This window comes from Varroa destructor, unplaced genomic scaffold (assembly GCF_002443255.2).
Source record: "Varroa destructor unplaced genomic scaffold, Vdes_3.0 BEIS01000004.1, whole genome shotgun sequence".
In the NCBI taxonomy this organism is placed as follows: domain Eukaryota; kingdom Metazoa; phylum Arthropoda; class Arachnida; order Mesostigmata; family Varroidae; genus Varroa; species Varroa destructor.
In genome coordinates, this window is record NW_019211457.1 from 5,627,919 (window position 1) to 5,651,678 (window position 23,760).

The 23,760-nt window shown below is 39.2% G+C and overlaps 2 protein-coding genes across 3 annotated transcripts; one reads left to right on the forward strand and one right to left on the reverse strand.

The window, feature by feature from the left end:
* Positions 1–6,715: 6,715 nt before the first annotated feature.
* Positions 6,716–19,889, forward strand: LOC111249318 (uncharacterized). The gene is made up of 8 exons (XM_086986532.1): positions 6,716–6,746; positions 10,591–10,734; positions 10,964–11,078; positions 15,974–16,074; positions 16,513–16,650; positions 17,196–17,361; positions 17,622–17,758; positions 18,282–19,889. Exons 1-8 carry the CDS (start codon positions 6,716–6,718, stop codon positions 18,428–18,430), a joined length of 981 nt encoding a protein of 326 aa, XP_086842658.1. The 3' UTR covers positions 18,431–19,889.
* Positions 19,890–22,086: 2,197 nt separating this feature from the next.
* Positions 22,087–23,718, reverse strand: LOC111249319 (uncharacterized). 2 transcript variants are annotated; one of them, XM_022803037.2, is made up of 4 exons: positions 23,569–23,718; positions 23,375–23,454; positions 22,554–22,975; positions 22,087–22,279 (listed from the first exon to the last, which is right to left on the reverse strand). In XM_022803037.2, the coding sequence occupies exons 3-4, from the start codon at positions 22,971–22,973 to the stop codon at positions 22,148–22,150; spliced, it is 552 nt and encodes a 183-aa protein (XP_022658772.1). In that variant the 5' UTR covers positions 22,974–22,975; positions 23,375–23,454; positions 23,569–23,718; the 3' UTR covers positions 22,087–22,147. The 2 variants fall into 2 exon arrangements, with proteins under 2 accessions (XP_022658772.1, XP_086843275.1); XM_086987149.1 differs by having other exon boundaries at positions 23,375–23,712.
* Positions 23,719–23,760: the final 42 nt, after the last annotated feature.

A 23,760-nucleotide genomic window follows, 5' to 3' on the forward strand; every position in this document is an offset into this window, starting at 1 on the left:
GCAGACACATGGATTGGCTGCTTAACGTATGGAGCATTGGTCGGCGCCTTCCGAGTATCGAAGTTCGTGACGAACAATGTGACGACACCTCCATTGCAATGGCAGGGATAAGCGGCAACCACCCACTCCCTACGCGAAAAATTATTATTACTACCACTAATAATAATAAAAACGTTGCAGTACATAAAAAACAGGGAGTAAAGTTACTCCTACTACAGGCCGAGTAAAAGTTACAAGCCAAGAACGTTTAACATTTATGGCGTAACTCAAAGGTACCTAACCTATTTGGTTGTAAAGGAATCCATTTACTCGTATTAAGCTCGGCGTCATTAAAGTAGCGTCATGTATTTTAACCCCAAGGGCATTTCTGACTTATATGTGGTTCCAGGGTTCTGTAGATGGTATTTTTTTTATTATATCGGTAATTGTAAAGCAATTTTGTTTATATATATATATATATATATATAGAAGTGGTTTTCTAGCATAGGATGTGATAACAGAGCATATTAAATACAGGAATCTTATGAACTATTAATGCTCTTAAGGCGGATAAGAGTAAATTAAAACATAAGAACGTGATTGATGCTTCGGAATTAAAAATTCCTAGCGCCATTAACACCGTAAAGCAGCAAGCAATGGAAACATCACCAAACATGCCAAAATAAAGAAGGCTGTTTCAATAATTGTAGAAATGGGATGATTAAATATCCGACTTCGGAACCCTGCTAGCAACCAGTCACACCACTTTCACGAGGCTGTATAGCCAGAGAGCCTTAAATAGCTCACAAAGTTGCTAGCATATCAACGAGAAAGCAGAGTTGCTATAAACAAAACGCTTTTAGTCAAATCTAATTATCACTCTATAGTTGTATATTCACATGCCCCAATTGAAAGTAAGTCCGGCCGGTAATAAAAGCTTAAATCCAATTTCAGTGCTAGCAGTGTAGTCCAAAATAGGGCTAGAGAATTCAATGGCTTCGATAGCTTTATTACTTTCATAGGGTATTATTTTTCTACCGTGTATGATGATGGCGTTGTGCTTGGCTTAAGGCCTAGCTCCTATGCGAGAAAATTTCAGTTCATAATAACTACGTTAAGTTTCACTTCAAAGTGAGAGATGTCACTCGTCTCTCTATGTTGCGAGCTCTATGTATACGGCCGGTATCGCCGCTTATCATTTCACCGAACGGCTGGCTCCAAGCGCGAAATGAACTATGTCTATGCCCAGGTTCGAACCTAAACCATAACCTTTCCTTAAGATTGGCAGGTAAGTACATCACCTACCAAACTATCATGCGGCATGTAACTGCAATCGTCTGAAGCTTCTGAACGGTTCGTTCCTGAGGTCGGGTTTAAACTAGCATGTCTACTGACGCCTATTGTTGTAGCTTATATCATTGAACTCTGCCTATTTCTTTGATCTACATTCGTCAACGTTAGGCCTCGTTGCTGAGCCCAAAACTCAACTTATCGCGATATCTTGTTGACTATCTGAAGTCTTTATTTGTGCTCGTTGGTTTACTACTTATGATGGGACATTACTATTTGCTTGTTTGGGCGCTGCGCTTCGATTCATTTGTCCCATATACTTGTGCGACTTGACTTGCCCTTCCGACGTGTATTGTTAACTGGTTTTTGTCACATTGGTATTGCCAGTATCCCTCGCACCGCCGCTACAATTTTCTATTTTGCCAAGACTCATAGCTGTTTTCTGTCCCTGAGTCCATTGTAAAGTCGCTCGACGCTCTGAGCTCACTTTGGCAACACCAGCGCTGATATTCGTTTAGCCTACATTGGCATATCAGTTCATGTTGGGTACTTGAATCCTTCTTGTCGCCTCTACGCCTAGCAACTATAATATCTTCTGCAATAACGGAAAAAACTTGTGAAGGAAAGAAGTGATCGATACAGAACATATTCTGTTATTCTTGGCTTATCTGGTGGGTGTTTTTGTTGTTGCTATTATCATTCGGACGAGTGTTGTTGAACTAAACAACTTCCCGATCTTTCCGACGCTGCCGGCCAACCTCTTTGGGTTAGAGCAATCGGCGTCATCAGCTAAATTCACAGCTTTGACGACAATGCATGTCTGCAATTAAGGTGTCAGTCAGATAATAATTTTTTATTGACAAGTCATAGAAAACAGTTTAGCTAACATAAGTGTATATATATATATATATATATATATATATATATATATATATATATATATATGTTAGAATGTTTGTTAAACAATGCCAACAGTGTTTCGTAATTTAACTCATCCTCTCTCATACGCTTCCACGGTTTCTGTATTATTATACTGGACACTGTAAAAGCTGTTCTGTGATGACATCAAATAAGAGCGAAACTTTTGCCAAACTACGCTATATTAAAACAGCCATGTGTAGGGTTATTTGGAAGAGTAGTAACAGAACATTACATGTGTATACAGTGTTGCACCCGCCTTATCCCGTTAGGCCGTCGCTTATAGTAGTTTCTAGATCGAGCGTCGTACTATCGGTTGTATGAGCTGGCCTAGGTGTAGAGAAAAAAATTTGAGTTTGGGAATGGATTTCAAGCTGGAGTGATCCAGTTAGAGATCTTAATTGAATCGAATTGAGTATGTCCATCATTGGGATACGATCAAGGCAATGATAGCCAAAGAACCGTGGAACACAAGTGCTCAATTAAGCGCTCGTTTCCAGAAAAAAAAGGTCCATTCGTTAATGGCCCGAGTCTAAGGAATCGTTCTTAGAACTTATTTTTGGCTTCAGGAATTTATTTAGCAGTTTTGGGTGGTTCACGGAGTTGGTCGCTTACTTTCGATCTAAGGCGCTTGGGTCGTCGAGTAGAGGTTATTTCAAAAGGGACCTTCCTATGGAGTCAAGTGCCTTGAATGTGGGCTTACGGGGGTCACGTTTGAGTCCATGGAGGCTGGGTTTGGTCCCGGGTGAGGGAGATTGGATTCACGGCCGCTGGGTTTGAATCCATGCCGATGCCTAAAAAAAACGGGGAGTCCAGGGCAATGGTGTGCGAAAGGTCTACTCGTGATACTGCGTAACCGGTGTATTCTAATAATACACTGCAAATCGAAATGTATATGACGTTTTTCTTTCTTCCGATCCGTGCGAGTTAAATAGCAATCACATCGCTAGGTTGACCTTGAAACACCACTATTGCTTAGGGCATAATTCTTTAAACTCTTGTAATTGCTGGCACATCGACCCATCGGTAACAAGAAAGCCGGTTTAGAAATCGTGTTTGAGATTCAGAAACCGCTAATATGCTTTACTTTGCGTGGATGCCCGATCCTTATTCCTTTCCGCTTTTTTCATCATCGTTTTTACCCCTTTTGAAATTTATAATGGTACGAACCCTTTACGAGCCTTTTATCAGCCTGTTACATTCGTGTTATTGGACATGTCATAGCTTGAATAGTTTATTAAAAAAAAAAGGTTTTGGCTTTTGTAATAGAATAATTCTCACATTGAGTACTCGCTTCTATAGCTCCATAATAATACGCTTGTGGCAGTATTCTGTATCAGTCGTTTATAGTACCGTTAGCAGTACCATTGTATCTCAGCCCAATTAGGTAGTAAGAGCTGATCTTATAATGCGAGAATTATCCAGTCAGTTGACAGACCACGAATCATGTTCTTCAGGTACAGTTGGTCCGTATTGACGACTGAGGATGAGATTACGGTTATTGCCAAAATTCATGACTTCACTTAGCTTCGTTAAAACATGGTGGCCACTATTACTCCAGAGAATTGCATTCAACGTAGAAGAAACGTTTTCTCAACTGAAAAGTATTTCCGCTTGAAGGGCAAAAGCAATAAGCTTCTGGTTGATGGATCGACGTACACCTTTGAAAATAAATCAACGTTTTCATCCTGTATACCTAAAAGCACTCTTTTAGATGAGTTGAGTTCTGTACACGAAAAAGAACGATCCCAAAATACATTAACTAGATGTTTCATTTCCAGTACTGCCTTAGTTGAACGCTGCTACGTTAATTCAATCAAACGACGAGTTGAGTCTAGCACAAAACAATGTGCATCTAGCGTTGATTTCAAACTGAGCTTATCACGTGTCTTGTTAGTACAGTAAACTAACCAAAATTACGTTTATTCATTTTAATTATTGATAACGATAAAGTGTTATATAAAACGAACGTTACACGGCGCGCCATGCTGAAATCACAGCATTGTAGTTGTGGCACCCACTGTAATCTGTCTTATGTGGGAATTCACTGTGCTCTTCTGTTTTTCTTATTGCGTGATTTGACTCAACTGCCAGTCAACCAAATACAGTTAAAATCAATAGCAAACGCGAGATATTCGTACTGATGTAAAGGAACAAACATTGATTCAACTGCACTAAAAACAATAATAAATTATTAGCCAGTTAAAATATCCATCTCTTAAGCGCACTTTGTCTTCGAGATTAGTTGTCCTAATGATATATAATATTACTTTGGTCTCCTCTATTGCCAGACCCAGGTTTAGACCAGGATAGGTTTTTCCTGTATAAGCAAAGCGTGTCAAAAGAAGGATGTAAGAAGCTGTTGTTTGAAACTGCTTCAAAGCAATGGCATCATAAAAAAATGACCCAATATTGAAAGAGTCGTGTAGTCCTTCGGGAATAAAGTTCCGGAACTCCGTTTGGGTATAGTGAGTGTGGCGCCTAAACTCAAAATGATTAAGTATATCGCTGGCTTCTTTAAGAATACATATTAAATGTAACAATTTTGACTTTTTATTTATTCAGTTACGAAATCTAAAAAATAGCAGGCAGGTGGGTTACGGACTTTTAAGTATAATTAAATTAGATTACATTTTAATGACTATAATTGCGTTCGCTGTGACGCAGTATATCTGTCTACGAAAACCTAAGTATTTTCTTTTTTCTAATTAGCTCCAAAAATTGCCGAAGAAACATCGGCCTCCAAATTTATGCAATAGAGCAAGCACAATTAACAAAAAGCAAAATAAAACTTTTGGCCAATACTGCTTCGTATTTAAAACCATGGAAAATCGCGCATATATATATATATATGCGATTATAGAAGAGACGTCAGCTCACTTGTCTCACGTAACCTTCTTCAGCTGGTTAATCTACCAACAGATCCTTCGCAAGCAAGGACGATCGTGCAGGGCATGCCTACAGCTAACCGCCAGTAGCGTAGGGAGCTTCCACTTCCACATAGACTATATTTGAAAAACGCCGACCGCGCCTGTCAGGTGACATTATAGGACCGCAATCAATCTGGTAACGTGTTTCTTATGTCAAATTTCCATATGCCACTTTTGTAATGGATGGCTCTTCCACATCGTAATAAAGCATTAATTGATGAAAAAAAAATATGATTCCTTCAAAATACAAAACGTTACTGATATGATGTGGTTGAATTTGTCAAATTTGTCGACTACCTGGCCAGAGCAAAAGGTGCCAATCACAAAGACTAATTAATGCTTAGTCATTTGGCTCTGGTCGGGTGCGAACTGACAGTGACACAGGCTGTGCTACCTTTCTGTCTGAATCACTTCTACCTTATAGCCGCCTGGTACCATATGGTTCGACATTTTACTTAAAAGGACAAAAATGTCCGACCAGTTCCACTGCCATAAAACACTGAGCATCTCCAGTTGATGTTCCAGTTGACATGGAATGTCAACGCCACGGACTTGTTTTTGGGCGTCATGTATATTTGGCGTCTGTCATACAAATTGTGCAGCTTCCTTACATTGCCTCAAGGCTAGCTAACTGTTAAATATAAGTTACAAAAGGTTTAGCGATGTCACATACGTCATGCAGACTTTCTAGTTTAGATACAATCGTACATTTTTATGACAGCTAAATGACAACGTCCTTTTGGAGACACTTGCGGGAATTCTTTTAGTATTCGTGCCAAGAAAGTTCTTTAAAAATCCACACGGAGGCCTTCGTTAAGATCCCATTGTAACTTCTAATGACACACGTACGCAAAATTGCAGCAAACGTTTATAGATCTCCGCGTTTTGCAGTACTACTCACCTATTGCTATTCGACTCCGTTATGTTCAGCTCTACCCATACAGCCGATGCGAGGAGAAACTGTGGTGAGGTCTTCGATTGGGTGGCCTCATTCCCCACACCAAATGTGTGCAAGTTGGCGAAGCACCACCTGTTTTACCGTCAGTTTTTTTCTTTAATGATCTGATTTTTTAGCGGCCTGGCACTATGCGCACCAATTTTCCAGACCTCAGATCTGAAAGAGGACAGACCCTGGTAGAAAGAGACAGCCCTGGTAGTGCTTTTAGCTAGGAAAGTTCCAAACATGAGAGGGTTGCAGCGCCACGTGCAGAACCCTCCCGCTTTCTTAAAGAAAAAAAAACAATATTTACTCATTACAGAAACTTTTAAATGGAGGAGACGCTGGTGTGACAGTGTCAGTTTCTGTAAATATTGCAAGCCAGCAGACTCAATCGAATATGCTCTCTGCAAGCAGATGTGTTCTTGTTGATGTCTATCATAGTTTTGATAAATCTGCGTCCAACCATAGAGTTGATAACTTTGTCGTCTTTGTTTATAGTGCTTATCCTGCCTGAGCTCTGCTGGTGCATTTTGGTAAAGTTTTAAGGATAGCTGACCAAGAATCGGTGATCCATTACCGTGGAATCTATATCGATTAATAGAATTAACGCCCTAAACGCTTGATAAACGGGAGTTCTGAAAGACTTGAGCGCTACAGGATGGCCCGTCTCAACGCGCTTCATATATGCAGTGAGTTCAATGATGCCTTCTACTATACAAGAGTCTATACAATATTAATAGCTTTAGTGATCACGATTAATCGTAACTTAAGGGCTACTTATAGCAAAAACCATTTTGGAACAGAAGTCCTTCAATAATGATCCGCCCGATAGCCTTTTGTAGGGCTCCACCAACTAACTGCTTACAATAAAGAAGTTTGATTAAAAGATTTTTCTGTATAATTACCATTTCGACCGACGTACGGTTAGAAGCATAGTTCAAGTAACGCACAAAAACACGATAAGCCAATTGCCCAATTGACTGCAGACATTGAGAACAAAAAGAAATTCACTGAACATAACAAAGGCTCCTAGCCTGAACACATGCTCCCTTGTGCTTGAATTGTTATCTTATCTGTATATTTTTTAAGCTTCACATACAAAACGATCGAATATTCATATGCTAAAGCTGTTGTATGTAGAATGACGCTGGTTTATTACTTTTTTTTTCATTCTTCTCATTTTATTTAGTTTATTAGCAATTCAAAGGTTAATACGTACTCAGATTTACATTTGCCCAAAATGGCCATACACTAATTCATCTGACGTGGGACGGTTGTGTGACCCAGCCCAGATTTCTACTCCCACCTGCCTAAGCGTACATTCGACATTTATATAATCAGGCAATCAGCAATCGTCAAACTCAATGGCTAACTAATTCTTCTTCACGGCACTAGAAATTGTTTGCATGAAGCACTGACAAAGGTTACAGTGTTATGTTAGTCCCATATTTCCAATTAGGGAAATGCTTTCGAGCCCATCTGCGTTCGACTGCGACAAATAAGTGAGCTACAGATAGTATTACTTACTCTGTTCTACCAGCAAAAAGCCACGTAATTTACTACAACCGTCACGACAGTATAAATTGTGGCTAAACGCCTTTGGTTGCCTGCTACGTGAAAGGTAGCGGGCTCCGCATCTATCGGTAAGGCCGGTAGACCTCCGAGAAGACCGCCTTTGATAGAACGGTTTGGAATAATGATTAAAAAGATGTTCTTCATGTCCTTGTCTGACTAAGACTACTTTGCAAGTTTTGCGATCTGCTTCGATGTTACCTGTCTCTGACGTGTTTATGATTAATGTACTGTTGGCAGGCGCGCGAATAAGGTGCTATTACTTTATTTTCGCCATTAGTATTATTATGTTTATAATGTTATTATATTATAATTATAACTATTAGAATTATGTTATTATTATAGTTATGGCCATAACACTTGATCAATGATGTTCATGAGTGATACTTAGGTAAGTGCACGTAAGTCAGCCTAACTATTTTTTATTGATGACTTGAGAGGCCTTTTTGCAATTTTTTCGTATACGCATAGGATGTCTTATGATTGCAACGACGTATTTATAATACATGCGTACTATTCAGTGTTGCATTGTGTTACCGTTATTGCTATTGTTATTGTTAATTACTCGAAGATTCTTTTGTTCGATTTTTGTTTTTTTGTTTATTACGCCCACTTTTGGCTTTATTGTTTATGTTCATTGGCTGCTGATTTTAGATATTAGTTTTAATTAATTCCTAGTGTAGAGCCACTTGTTATTCGAATTTCTATCAGAGGTAAAGAAACGATCTACATTTACATTGCGGGAACGGGCAACAAATTTCAAACAAAATATTTTTGCCATACTCCGCTTTTTCTATCTACTTGATTCACCATTGATGTGAGTAAACCATATTCCGATGGTCGATTGGCCCATTACTGAATTTAACCCCAAAGTGAGCACATAATAATTAGAACGTCCGCTTCTCTAAAAGGAACGTAAGTGGGGAAAATAACGTAATGCAATCTAGCTCGAATATAATCTGATTTGTTTCCACTTAAATGGGTGGGTGAACACGATTGGCACTATCTATTTTTTTTTATGAAGCCGGCCGGCATAGCGAAGTAGATGAAGGAAGATTGAAATGGTTACCATTCGCCGCGAATACGTTCAATGTCAGCGGTTGTTTCCCGATCGGTCGTAAAGTGGTGCGAGCACAGAGTGTCTTCGAAGTTTTGGAATCTGTTTTTTTCTTTTGTAGATACTTGTTTAATGAAACAACTGTATTTATCTTTACATCTAAATAGGGCTTATTTAATCGACAAGACCCCCAAATTCAGTTTTGATCATGCTGCACTGCTTGTACAGGGGGCGACCATTGTTTTTCACTAAAAACAGTATTTTCTCTTAGATAAAAACACGCAAGATCCCGTGATGGCACCGTGGTGGTGTAATTATCTATTAAAGTTAGAGATACCTAAATCGCTTTAGAACTGGCAAGCACATGCATCATTTTGTACTGGAAGATTGAAGCAACACTTGGTGGCAATGAAACCGAACGTATACATGAAACACCTAATGGATAAAGGAACACCAACGTGTCAAATTAAGGTTAAAAGTTATCTGTAACCTCTATGATAGCTCAACAGCCAGGATATTTCATTTAACAATTAAATTTGATTATAGCTTTTTTCATTAGCAATGAGTGAGCCTAGACCTGAAGAGACGAAGTGAGCTTACTTCCGGACTTCAGTTTTCCAATATATTTTATATGTATGGCTGAAATGCGTATCTGTTCACAGATCTGTTTTATAATATAATTGATCAAAGTGTTTTTGACTGATAGTAATCTTAACAAAACTTAATAAAGTAATAAGGTTTAGGAAAAACGCCTTCCAAACGTGTTATTATAATCTGCTTTAGATATGATATAAGTTAAATCCTAAAATAAATTATCAACTTCCTCATATCAGCAAAATATACTTTTTTTTGACATGACGATCTCTATATTTTATTAGCTATCAGTTTGCTTTTACTTGGCCTCAGCAAATAACTGGTCCAAGATGAAGCTTGGACAACCGTTTTGTCCAACACCACGTGTAAGGCGCGTATTGAATTGAATCCATTTTAGGGCGAATAGGTTTTTTTTAACGTATCTCCAGTGTGTTCATGCCTTAGAAAAACCCAAAATTGAAGTAAATGCCTTTTAAGGTTTCACCTTAAAAGGTGAAACACCTTTCAACCAGTGATACCCGTTCATGATTTCCATAGTATCTAATCATATCAAAAAGCGGTTCTATGTAAAAAGAATGATTCTTACTTAAAATTTTAACTTAAATTCTAGATTCCAACTGGGCTCTCTCCAACGAGGTAAAGCTAATATAATAGTAGCAATATATAGATTTTTTTCCGCTGATGCAGACTGTTTGACGTGTTCAAGTACTTTCCCATTTTAGAAGGCTTTTCCCTTCCACGACCGTAGCACGAGTTAGAACGCATGATGACTAGGCATTCATGAGGAGACAACGCGCGTAACAGGTTCGTGAAGGGCTCCTTTTCTGTCAACGAGGCGTAATCTTAGCCGCGCATGCGCGTCGGACCCTTCAATCGCCAACCCGTCTGCTCTGGGGCCGTATACCTTTTATTTCGACTGTCTGCCTTTGATACAGGCGGCCGAAACCCAAATTCGATAGATCGGTGCTCCCTTCCCCTCTTTCCTCTGCACTCAGCCAACTCTCAGTTGTTCCCCTCAAAAGGAGTTGGACAAGAGGCTTTCTGAGTGACTCCTACACCATGCGAGCTTAGAGCGGCTTGGGGAAGAGAACCACGAAGGAGCTTCGCAAAGGCCTGCCAATGTCAGGCTGTTTTATACATCCATCCTTATTTTCCACCTTCATACCAAACCTAAAGCAAAACAGGCGTAGAAGGCGTTAGGCAGCATTCGAGCTGTCTCATAAATCTTTGCAGTAAGCACGTATCTTATATATCAACGAACTGAATTGTTTTGAAGGAACGACTATTCTGGTAGTAACGTCATCTTCAAGGTAAAAGAAAATGGCTTTTGGTGCCGAGGAAGCTTTTCGAGTGGGCGAGAGAAACTTTATTAGGAGACGGGGGTGCGGGATTTAGGGGGTTTATAAGATGGGAGGGGACCTCTAAAGCTGAGGTTGCTGTCGCTTTCTTTGCAGGTAAAGGGACAGCGTTGTAGAGGAAGACAGCCGTTGGCGAGGTCTGCTGGGATCAGCTGACCGAGGCACAACATTGAGGTGCTCTCCCCTAAACGACTCAACATACCCATAATACGAGTCCTTTTGTGGACGCTTCGTTAGCCACCGACAGACTCCTCTTGACTGTTGGCTGTTGGTTGTTGAATATTTGGCGCGGCTTAATCACTCTTGTCATTTTTCGGTATTCCAGATCTCGCCGCTTCTCGGTACCAAACCGAGAAATGTGTTGAGTTTATCGAATTTGCGGACGTCACCCTGTCTGGCGGCGCGGAGGTCATGTCGCGCCAAGAGGACTCCGACGACGGGTGAGTGAATTAGTGGTACTTGTTTCCTCAGTTGTTTCCTACCATTAGCCATCACCCGAAATCCCTCTGTTGTCCACCGTAGCCTGTTACCAGTCCGAGCGGTAGTCGCGGATACAATCCATCATTGCTTGAACAGCTAAATAGTGCCCGATTTCTGCGCCCTTAGCTTTATTGGCTGGTTATCGTCCGAAAGAAAGCAGATAGAGACATGTCTACTTTACGTATGTGTGATGCCTGAGGAATCATATCAGAGTGCTAAGTTAGGCTGTGAAGTAACGACGGGGGAAAGCAGCGTAGTGTTTGGTTTGTGGGTGTGGATCTCACTATAAGCAACCGACGTTCCGAAGGACTAGAAAAGACAAACCTCACCCCGAATCGAAGGAAATGACATACCATAAATAGGTTGACATAATCAAAATGTAAGTTATAGCTAAGCTTCAGGAAATGAGTGGTCATCAGTAAATATATTTTTTATTCCAACAAAAATATCAACGAAGGGACAATTTTACAGGCCGCCATTATAACATGTCCATTGAGTTGGCTTTCATTTAAACTATGGGCGGCTTATTAACAATCTTTGTCAGGTGTTCCTCTAAGAACACTTGAGTGTTCTTATTGGAACGCCTAACGGTGTTCTTCAAGTGCCTACAGTTGATGTTTTGCTGATCTATTGTGGTGCTTTTCGCAAGAATATTTCTTCCTAGATAGTTTCATTTGTCAGGAAAGTATACGGAGGGATTCTTATAATAAAGGCAACACTCAAAAACGAAAATTTGCTTCAAAGTCTGTATAAGACTTAAAAACCACCTCTGGACGTTGTGCCTCTGTTTCAGAACGTTCGTTGCACGCTAATAATTCTAGTTTAGAGTACAGTTCTTTATTCAAAATTACAACCCTTCCAATGGAGTAAAAAGTACTTGTATAGTAAAAATCATAAAACGGCTTAATTAGGAGTCTTTGAAAGGCGGTGCTAGGTAAATGTTTTCACATGTGTAAATGAGTTCACACTTCTGCCATCTACTTAGGGGCATGCAGTGATGTGTGGAAAGTCGTTGAATCCTATTATATAGCCAACAAGATATTTACCAAAAGGTTGTTTGTGTCGAGAATTTTACTTTTCTGTTAAGTCGTTCATTTGTAACTTATTCGATAAAAATCAGGGTGGTGTATATTTGGCTAAAAAGTGTCAAGTAGATTTATCATGGATTCTAGGTATCGAGAAAGCGTGCTTGCTGCCTTCTTTCTACCCCTCGAATGGTCCAATATGATTTGATGTGAATGAAAGGTTATAGCCCACAAAATAATACTCTAAGGGGACGGAACGCTTCTGTAATGCGCCATAGTGTAGGGTTTCGAATTGCCAACAGTAGGCATTGCTGATTTGATGCGATACATGACGTGATGAAACCACTTTCATGGTTACGTTATTTACATGGTTATTATCAAGTGAACTTTATTGCTTAAAAACTGGTTGAGTATCGAACGTGTCACAGGAGATCGCCTCCATACATACATCATTGTTTCGGAATAAAGTTGGGAAATTGTTGCCCCCAAGGAAATTATATCAACGAGCTTTTCCAAAATTTTATTCCCAACCTTGCCAGATTGCTGTCCATTTCTCCATAATGTAATGAAAATTCCATATGTTACATAAATATGTAGATCTTCTTTTATTTTGTTACTGTTGAAATTAGCGTAGCATCAGCTGGGCAGTTCTGGCTGGAAATTTCGTGGAGCCAAACTCAGTATTACAGCGTGGAGAACAATCTGGCGGTAACGACGAGAAGAACATCTCGTTAAAATGGGCTTTTATATCAGCACATAAAAGACAATCATGTCAATTGATTGGGCAATATCTGGATACAGAAACGGTGCAATCAGGCTGAAATTCGTATGGAAGATGGAAACACCAAAACAATGACTGAACCAAATACTAACCGCAATATCAGCGATCTCACCTGAACGTTATGCTTGAATCTCTAACGATTGTTTATCGTGGTCTTACTTCTTCTACGTGATTTACTTCACTATCATCAGTGTTCAGGATGAAGGACTGAAGCCGTTCATTCGCATGCATTTACGTACCTCTGACATACCATTCAAGTCTCCACAGAATCTCGCAGTTCGTGGCTTAGCAGTGTTAATGTTCTAAAACCGGAATTGAGCCGACGTACACGATAGTAGCGCAGCTTCTAACAACACAATGCAGTCGACTGGTGCAGTTCGGTGGGTTCACGGCATACCCACCTCAGTTAGCTGATGCATTATTCATGTAAAGTTTGGCCATGACTTAAGACGACTGTTTTTTGCCTTGTGGATTCTTTAGAAAATAGGAATTCGACTTCTGCGATTTATGGTTGCATATGGAAGTCGTGAGACGAAATTAGGTCTCCTGTGTTTTCTCTATTGAGATCGTGCCATCTACAAACGGTTTCATGCCTGATCCGTGTCTAACTAAATAACAAGCAGAACGCTCACGTCATCAACGATACAAAATTTCCCACAAAATGCACAATTGCGAGCAATAAGTAAATTTAACCCTTATCTTGTCTAATTATCCATGAGTGCGCTTGTCCTTAGAACGAAAATAGTCAGGCTGTCATATTCAAACATGTACTACACTACTACCACTTTATGCTGTATAAAAATGTAGGCTATTTACGTGAATTGCCAATAGCATCTATAAATGTCATGGTCTGGTCCACGCTTTTAAGCCCCCGAAAGAGCTTGCTTCGTCAAAGGCTAACAACAGCAACAAAAACAGCTAGCCAGAAATGTGGCCGGGTCGATTCATAGACACTCCTGCAGACCGAATGGCACACTGACAGCTACACGCATCTAGGCATTGGTCTGCCAGAAATGCGCGAAGGGAAACCAATTCTATGACGAACGCCAGAAACGTTCTTTCTTTCAACAATGAGGACTTCTGTGTCGATTCCGCCTGCCACCCGCATAAGGTTGAGCTAGTATTCTTCGGCGCCGCCTCACCAGCCCACGGTGAACAGAAAGTTTTGTCTATATGCAGCTAGGGCGCCAAATGTCGTTTAAGTTGTTGCTGTAAATTGTGAGGTAGGCGGACGGTTACTAAGAAAGATTACGTGCCAATCGTATTCTGTTTGTTGCCGTTGGCCGACTTATTCAGTAAGATACGCATAAGATAGCTGACGCTTACTGGCCGAGATAGCAAGCATAGTTTCGAAAGAGAAAAAGATCTATAGGTACTCATCAGATGACGTCGTCACGAAGGTGAAGTATTATTCAAGTTAGCGTGGCGATTTTGATGCCAAAAATAGACAATCTATGCCCGATAAACACTACGTCCCCGAATATTTCTACTGACTGCTTGTGACCAATAGACCAGCCCAAATGGCAGCCTGTCCAGCAAAAGATATTTATAGGAAACGCAGTTTTAGATTACAAAGTTGAACTAAAAGATCAAGTAGTCCCTCTGTAATGCTGGTCGTGCCGTCCAAACAATTTATTTATCGATCGTCAAGGGATCTCGACAATCGATAAATTGTTCACTGGAACTCGATAATACGCTATTGCACGGGCCTCAAGCAAAGACAGAGAAAATACGTAGAAGACTTTCTCGTACGTCGATTTATCCCTTCAAATCCGAAACTAATGGCTGCAAGATGTTGCAAAATCTTATTAGATTATTCCGGGGTCAGCGTTAAAGTAAATTATGGAAAACATTACATATTCTCTACTGCTGATCTAAAGTCTCAAAATGGTAAGTATCAACCTCCCGTATGCTGTTAGGACACTGAGGCAATATAAAACAGCGGCATTAAAGCCTACAATGAGGTAAATATAAAATCATAATGTTAACTTATTTCAAGTTACTTTTGTCTGCAAAATCTCCGCGCCAAGGTAGATCTTATACGAGGATCGTTTGTGTTCGCATGCCAACGACGCTGCTGTTTGTCCTCGTGTGCTGGGCGCTTAAAACTCAGATAGGCGTACATTTTCGTAGAAATGTCAATCGTTCTGCCTATCGTACTCTCTGCCCTCGAAGTATAGAGTATGTTATCGGCGCAAAAGAGTCATTCATTTTTAGACCTACTTTTAGTTTCCCATGGCCCCCAAATCCGTTGTCTTCTACGAAAATTCATGTCATATTTGGCAGTTCTGCCGTATTTCCGTAACGTGTGGTATGACAACAAGTCGTGCGATACGACTTTTTTTTCCTGTGATTTATTCCAAATAATAATTAACAGTGTACATTAATTTTATTTCGCAAGGTCAACATTACTGATTAGCTATATTTTTTGTTCGTTACCAGTTAATGAATCACACGCATCCCGTAAAGTCAATTTACGATCTTTATGAGTGTTTCAGTATTACAGATTTTGGTACAATATGTCCAAACATGCCGTAGGCTTCCAGCAGAATATATTTTGTACTAAATTAAATCGAAGGGATTGGAATAATATTGTCACAGTATTGGCTGCGCTCTTTTCGAAGGGAATAGTCTAATTGTGTGAACATTTCAATTATAGCGAACGCGTCAGGGTTCAATCTCGGCATCGGTGAACTGAGTAGTCCTCTCGGTCTGAACCTTAAAGCTATATCACTACTGTTCTGCCAGAGAATAAATTTGCAGCTGATAGATTTCTCTTAGCTAGATCCGTCGACTGCATTTCAAAGCAAAACTACTTGATAGTAATTTACCGAGACCATTAAATCTCACGCATGGCATAAAACTGAACTCTGATTTACTATATTTCCTAGGCATCTAGCTGTAACGATTCAGTTTTCATAGCAGCCAGCTTGTTTATACATTCAATAATTAGCTGGATTGTGCTGATCCATGACTGAACCAAATCAGTAAAAGGCCTCGCGGAACTGAGACGATCCTGTTTCGTAACGAATACTTTGATGTTTTTCAGCGTAATGCCGGTAACCTTCTCTGATAGTGACTGGGAACGGCTGAGCTACGATGAAGATTCGCAGCCACCGTCGTTCGACCCGGACCTTGAAGCGGGATCCGGTAAGATCACCGCCAGCAGAAATTTTTTCATAAGAATATATTGCATAGCAAGGCACGTGATAGATATAGTTCAATTACATAGATCTACCGTACTGCTTCGGTGTTATAAGGAAGAGTCTACTGACCACATTACACCTTTTATACTTAACATATTTATATCCTGTTTAATATGGAACGGCCTTACTTTTAGGAGATTATTGCATATCAAAGATAAACTATGACGCATCAAAGTAGAATGCAAGGTGTGCATTGGAGTAATAAAAACAGGAAGTGTGACGACTGTTCAGCGGCTAACGACAACTGTTGTCCAGATAAATGCGGTGATGGTCATAGCTGAAAGACGGTGTATTCTTAAAGACGACATTGCGCAATTTGCTAACGCAAAAAACTTCGATAAAATAATATAGCGAAGTTTTTTTTTTGAATAATATAAAATAGGGCAAGGTGATTATGAGGAGGAAGACGTCGCACCATGTGAAGGCGATCCTGATGATGAACTAGAGCATGTAACAGCCCCCTTCGACGGAGATGAAGACGTTTCTGAAAATATGATTATTGCCGATATCTACGAGTCAGGTTAGTGGCTGAATGAAGATTTTAGTCATTTGCCAGTACTTACGTTACTCCTAACGTTGGTCATGTGAATATAAACTACCAGGCTGTTTAAGTTAACTGAGGGTTCGTATTTATATTCCATAGTCTTCCTGTGTTTCGAGCTTTGCGTCTGAAATTGCCGCTAGACATTCGGGTAGAGTAAGAAACCACCATATTTCGTAATTTAACAACTGGCAAACGCACCTACGAATCTCAATGATCGAAACGTAAAAAAATATAAAAACGTAAACGATCACCCACGTTGAAGCTTGTCTTATATTGCAAACGGCTCGATAGCTAGTACAGTAGATATGTGCTGTAACAAATACCGACTCTGGAAACGTGCGCATTTAAAGGGCTCGTCTGTACTTGGTAAGTTTGCTAGCAAAGTTTTTACTCCAGTGCGGCAAATTTTATTTTGTCTAGGCGTAGGGCTCGGTATCCGTAATTAAAATCTACATATTATTCTTTTAAAAAACATCTGTCACATAACAGCAAACCCGATTCGCTCTTCGTAATATACACAGGTATAGTCCCAGATCGTAGTCACACTCTGCAAAATGTCGATGCGTTGTGTCAGCCTCGGGGCGAGCGCAGTGAAAGTACGGGTCTGCTTCTCACACTACTCTATGTTATTCACGATTTTTTCCAGCCGCGGCTTCAGTGGTTTTTCGATAGCATGATTTTCCGCAAGTAAGTACAATATCCTTCCTTTTCTGCATTCTGAGTACAAACCCACGCATTTCAATATATTCTATGCAGTTTAGGTATCAAATACTGTGAACAGACCCACAGCCACCAATGCCATAGTTCTACGTGGAGAATATGAAGCGATACGTGAACGGTGTGGTTCATCTAACAGAAATTGTGTGTACCCAATCAAATACTGATCAAGTGTTGTTCCAGTGTTTGTAATTTTGTCTATTATTTGACCTATGCGTGGGCTCCATAAGGTACCTTGCGGATAACGCAACGCTGTCATCTGCCCTCATAACTGCGACAATCGTCATGGTCCTCCCACTGGCAGCCGCTCTTATTCTATCCGCCTTTTTGGTCGCATGCTCTGCAGCAGCGTGCGCCTTCCTCGTGGGTAAGACACTCAATGTTTCATGCCATACACATTAAGCTAAATTTATTATAGACTGCGTTTTAAATTGAAATCAAGGAAAAGAATATTGAACTCAGAACATGAAGGTAAAAGCTGTTATAGCAGCGTTCAGAAATAAGATGATTTAATTTTCAAGTCAAAAAGTTAATATCAAAACGGTAAGCTAACATTAATCTCGTGTTATGGGAAATGTGTTTGTTTATAAATTTAGATGAGGCAAATTTACAATTAAGGCAAGCTGAGTATGGTTTTTAAGGGCAAAAATTGGCGCAGCGCCTTTCTTACAGTATATAGAGTGCACTGTTTTGCGCTTTTTAAATACATCCTTAAAAGCATCCTTAGCGATACATATTATTGATTTAGCATACGTCAGCTTTTATAAAGGCTTCTACGTACCTAGCTAAAACTCTTTAACAAATAATTGTAAACGTTATCTGCCACGGACATTAATACTGTTATCGGGAAGCTTCATAGCATTCGTTTTGCTCACTGTAACCTATTTCAGTGGTATCCGTGGGCCTGGGCATCGTGTTATCCTTGGTATGGGCATTCTGGGTATCTGTGCCCATCACTATTCTCCTTGCGGCACTCTGCGCAGGATCTACTCTTTATCAAAGAACGTTCAAGGTCAAACTATCCGCCAAAGAGGTCTAACCAGGTCTCACGCGTCGATAGAGAACTATTCATCAAGGTTTCTCTTGTCGCCAATGAAACCGGATGAAATGAAAATTAGAACGTAATTTTTGTTTTTTGTTTTTTGTCATCATATATAGTTGAAATATTTATATGCATGCGTATTCGTATATAAACGACGAATTTCTGTAATCTCGGTCTGAGAGGTACTGTGGTGCTATCAAAGGTCCCTCATATGGCCAATGGGATTAGTAATGCTGAAATCGTAAATATCTTGGCTTATGTACCAACAATAATTATTTCCAGAACCAAACGGAGGTGAAAGGAACAAAATGTCCTCCTTGCGGGTTGACGTTTGAGAAAGATTCGACATTAGGGTGTAACGCACGAACCGTAAATTGGGGTTGTTTCACACCATTTGCTATCTACTCAAGCGTATAAAAAAGTAAAAGTCGCAAAGAAAAGATGGATGTTGATGTATAACATGCATAGTATGAAGTCGCCATATCTACAGATACAGACTCTCTACGATTTCTTCATAATCTATATAATAAGGTGATAAACAAACCGTTCCAGCATGCTTATATTACAGAAGTACGCCTACCCTTTACGGAGCTGTTTTAGAACGGTGCACCATCGAACAACCTACGAGGCCAGTACTTTCTGTTTCTATAATAACTGCCTAATTAAAAGCCTATCGTCGAATAGATTCTGGGACGTACGAAATGCAGCGCATGTGTGTGATAATGTTTGACAAACATCAAAATGAGCCTTATAATGGTCATAGCATCAAACACAGCGAAAAACTTGTATTCACTAGCAGTGTCCGGTTCGTAATGACTGCTAAACTGAGGAATCAATGAACTTGCAGCTTAAACAGCTTGTAGCTCAACAATAAGTACCGTGTTACGGCCCACCGCAAACAATCGCTTCGTTGAATAGTCGTTTTGTTGACGCTTTCATCAGACCTGTAAATCTGAGTGTCGCGTGTATCTAAACGCATTTGGCGCGCCCGTAGGAAAATATTTAGAATCGACCCCAATATTCGGTATCGGTACAGCTGAGTCCCCCTTAATATACTTACTCAAACATGTGTTTAACAGTCGGAAGCAAGACTCTATCTATTTATTAGGCTGCCTGCGGGAATTTTGCACGTTGCAACTTTGTATATCTGATTAGGTAGTTTCGTCAAATGTTAAAACACGAACTAGCAACAGCCGGTATTCTGGATTAAGGGACACAACAGACACATGATGACGTTGCTGATTTAGAAATCTCGCACAGTGTACATTACATTAAACACTCGCTACGATACTAAAAATGAGACAGACATATAGTTAATTAATAAAATTCATCGTATAATTAATAGCGAGCTTATAATTAATATCATTAGATTAGCCTGTACCAATAGAACTGACATAAGGTTATAATAGTGAAACACCTTAATAAATAAATACAGCAACGATTATAATAATGATAATGACAGATTGTTGTCATAATGGTATTATTAATACATCTGACTGTGACTTTGCAAATAAGGAAGAGCTAGGCGACTTTAGTAAATCTTTAGCACAATATCGGTAAGCAACGCGTTGAGAGCGCTGATAAGGAATCATCCGATTTAAATCCCGCCTACAGCTGAAGCTTAATCAAAGTATGCCATTTACATATTTTACCTATTTACATAATAACTAAGTTTTGCTAGCGTCCCGCTTCTCATTTACCATGTTACTGTGGACAGTTTTTGGAAAATATCAATATTCTTAAGTCGCTTGTCAACAAGAGGCGTATATATATATATATATATTACTAAGGTCACGTCGTGCACGCAGATGACTGTCTGAACATATTCCAACGTGATATATCATAAACAGAAAACTGTTATCAAACAGAAGAAAACAACTCATTACTAGTTGTTTGGCAGTGAATCTGTATAAACCTACTTTTTTTCTGATTGTACTACAACGTGTTCCCGATGGTACATTGTGCATGGCAATAACATAAAACAATCGTTTAAGGAACAAAACTTTTTTTAGGAAATATTCAGTAAATCAACGCAGCAAATAGTGTAATCCCCTATTACTGCTTTTGCAAATCGTCCACAGCACTCAGATCTAGGGCTCTAAAACTATGTCTATAAACTTGTTTAGATTGTTCCTTTGTTTACTTCAACTACAAAGAAGATCAATTGACTCCGTTAGCCATAACTGTCCGCCTCATACACCAGCCAACAAATTGTTGCTTCACAGTGTTTTACAATAGTGAGAGAGGAAAAAAGCATTTTCTTAGCTTTCTGCGATCGTAAATAAATATGAATTTTATTTATTTCTTATGCAGTAAAGAGTCGTAACAGTTGTTCAGATTGTACTTGAATCCTGACCACTATGATGCCTTCTATGATTTGTAAATGATACATTCGCTCGTAAATTTATTGAGCTACTTTGTTTTACTACTAATATGTTACTATTTACACGTGATTGATCACAGATGTATTGTTTGTTTATACGGCATTTTGTCCGCCCAAGTAACTCACTTCGAGCTTAGTTCAATATTATCTGCGCAATCTCATCTACTACTGGGCATACTGGTCACTTAGATATAAAAATTCATAATATTTACCCCACTAACCCAGGAATTTTACGACTAGAAAGTGCTGCCCTTCTTTAACATAACATACGTACACATATACACATTGAATCTCAACGCGTCAGGCATAATCAGAATTGAATTAGTCTACACCTTGCAAGCCATACAACTGTGAGTTAAGGTGTCTAATAGACAAAATGATTTCTTATTGAGACAAAATGGTATTTTACTTATCGATTAATTGCGGTACTTCTAATCGAGGGTAAAGAGTGCCAATCATTGCTAACCACATAAGCAATCGCCTGAGAAAAACAGACTCAGTCATGAATGTAAAGCTTTTCAGTTAACCTAACCCACAGACTGTGCCATGTACAGAAGTACACAACGCCTGCATATACATTCGGCATTCACGATGAGAGATGGTACTCACACTCTACAGGGTTCCTGTAGAAGAAAGTCAGTGCCCCATTATTAGTGAAAATGTTACTAAGCACTTTATAGAATAAATGTATGTAAAAGTAGTTTTTTTTTCTTAGACAAAGATTATAGCTTTAATTCGTTGATCTTCTTAATACTGAGGTCGTAGAATATCATGATTGGGCACCGGATAACAAAAGACTGAGAACATTTTATAAATACGATCAAAATCAATTAAAACTATCTTCTAATATGACATATGTGGAGCAAGGATTAGCTGCTGCAGCGCTGTGACATGTTGAGTGAAACTTTTACTGGATTACGGAAATAACCATCTATACGATAATTACTATTATAAGTAGTTAAGACGAACTATTGTGCCTATTCATCTTATCTGGGACTCTCTGTTGATGCTTTGTCAAATAAAACTAAAAGTGCAGCGCTATCCTTAGCATTTAAGGGGAGGGGAGTTTTCTAATTTAGTCCTACGGTGCAGTAGTAGAAAAATTACATCTGAATCGCTAGCAACAAGGCCCCGGTTGTGCAAAATTTAACCATAAAGCCCACATGCCGCTATTTGCCCAACTCCATTTTTAGACCCTTTGAACATGGAAAACTTATAGCCAAAAAAGTGATCGAAACTTGCTTTGATGGCAGATAAAAAAACTGGAAAATGCCGAGCTAAATAATAAAAAAAAAAAAAAGTTTTATTATGAAACAGGTCAAGAGCCGAAATTATTTAGCGAGAACTTTATCCAGCCAGTCAACGATATCATCTGGATTTAATCCATCTATGTCGTCATCATCATCGGCTTCGTCTTTTTCTTCATTTTCAGTGGGAACTCGGGCCTTCAGCGCAGACTTCACCTAGAGCAAAAACATAGTTAATATTCATATATATATAAGGTTCGTTATATACTGTGGAATGCTTAGCTAATAGATGGATCAAAGTAGAAACATAACTACTCTTCCGTCTATGGAGTTGTTTTTCAGAGTAAAAACCCATATTATTAATATTTAAATAATAATAAATACCAAATAAGTACGTACTAAAAGTAAATAAGCACAATTAAGTACAAACTCATTTATTTAATACACTCTAATTTGCCAATTAAGGAGATTAGATTCGTAAACTACAAACCTTCATGAGATCCTTTTCAGCCTCACTCATCACTGCTCGATCACCGCGAATTTCCGATGTGGCAATATTCTTCACGCGTTCGTCAAACGCTTTCAGCCTTTGCTTGGCTATACGCTCAAATTCGGCCACCTGTTCAGGAAGGAAGATGTCCTCCGAAACTCCCAGACGTTCTGGAAGCGGTATGCACTCAAGCATGTCAGACAGCCGTTTCATATCAAGCTTTATTCCACTCACTCCGTCACTAGGTGCTTCATCACCGAAGTCTAAATTGTCACCTTGAGATCCGTATGCAGAAGCATCACTAGCCGAAGCTAAGACTTCATCGAAACTTCGAGGTACAGGGTGCTGTTCTACGTCGGACTCAGACGATGAGGTTTGAGCTCTTGAACTTTTCAAGTGATCGGATTTTTTTTCGCTCATCTCTGTTGTATCAGAAATGCAGAGAAGCATGTTAGACGCACGACAGTATAGTAGAGAAACAATTCTTTGTCAAATATTTTTTATAAGAAGCCCGTAGAAGTAGTTCGCAATGCCTTCTCTCGTTATGAATTTTATTTATGAAATTGCAAACATTGCAAGGTTTACTTACATGAAAAAAGTATATGGGTTATTTTTTTCGGGCATCATACTTACTGTGGTAAATGGATGATTGAAAACTTTTAGCTAATATAAAAATGTTTTCCGCTACAGTATGGCTACTTATACGATCATGATTGTTCATTAATTGTTTTCATTAAATATAGATTTTAATAATGTGAGATAATACATATAAACAGGTTTTTCAGCAAACAATATATATATAAAATAATTGTCTCCCTTACCTCGTTTAAATTTACTCCTTTCCACTTGAGTACGCAATTACAGTTACTTCAAAATCACTTCAAAATCGTAACACGAGACACTTAAAGAAATGAAAAGAAATGATTTATCCACAACTTGTTCTACTTGATTTTGCTAGAGAATATCATCTGTAGGTATTGTATGGTGGAAATTCGTGAAACCACAATAAGCTCACAAATGTGCGGATATCTCGGGGCTGCCGTACGACGACCGATCCAGATGACTTTTTAGTTTCTATAGTTTTTGTCTCACAAAAAAGGTCTTGCTTGAGTTTTTAATCAATATGTAGATTTTCCCTCTAGAAACGTTTAGGAACATACAGCCATATACGCCGCTATAAATTAGAAAACTGGATGTATAAATGTTT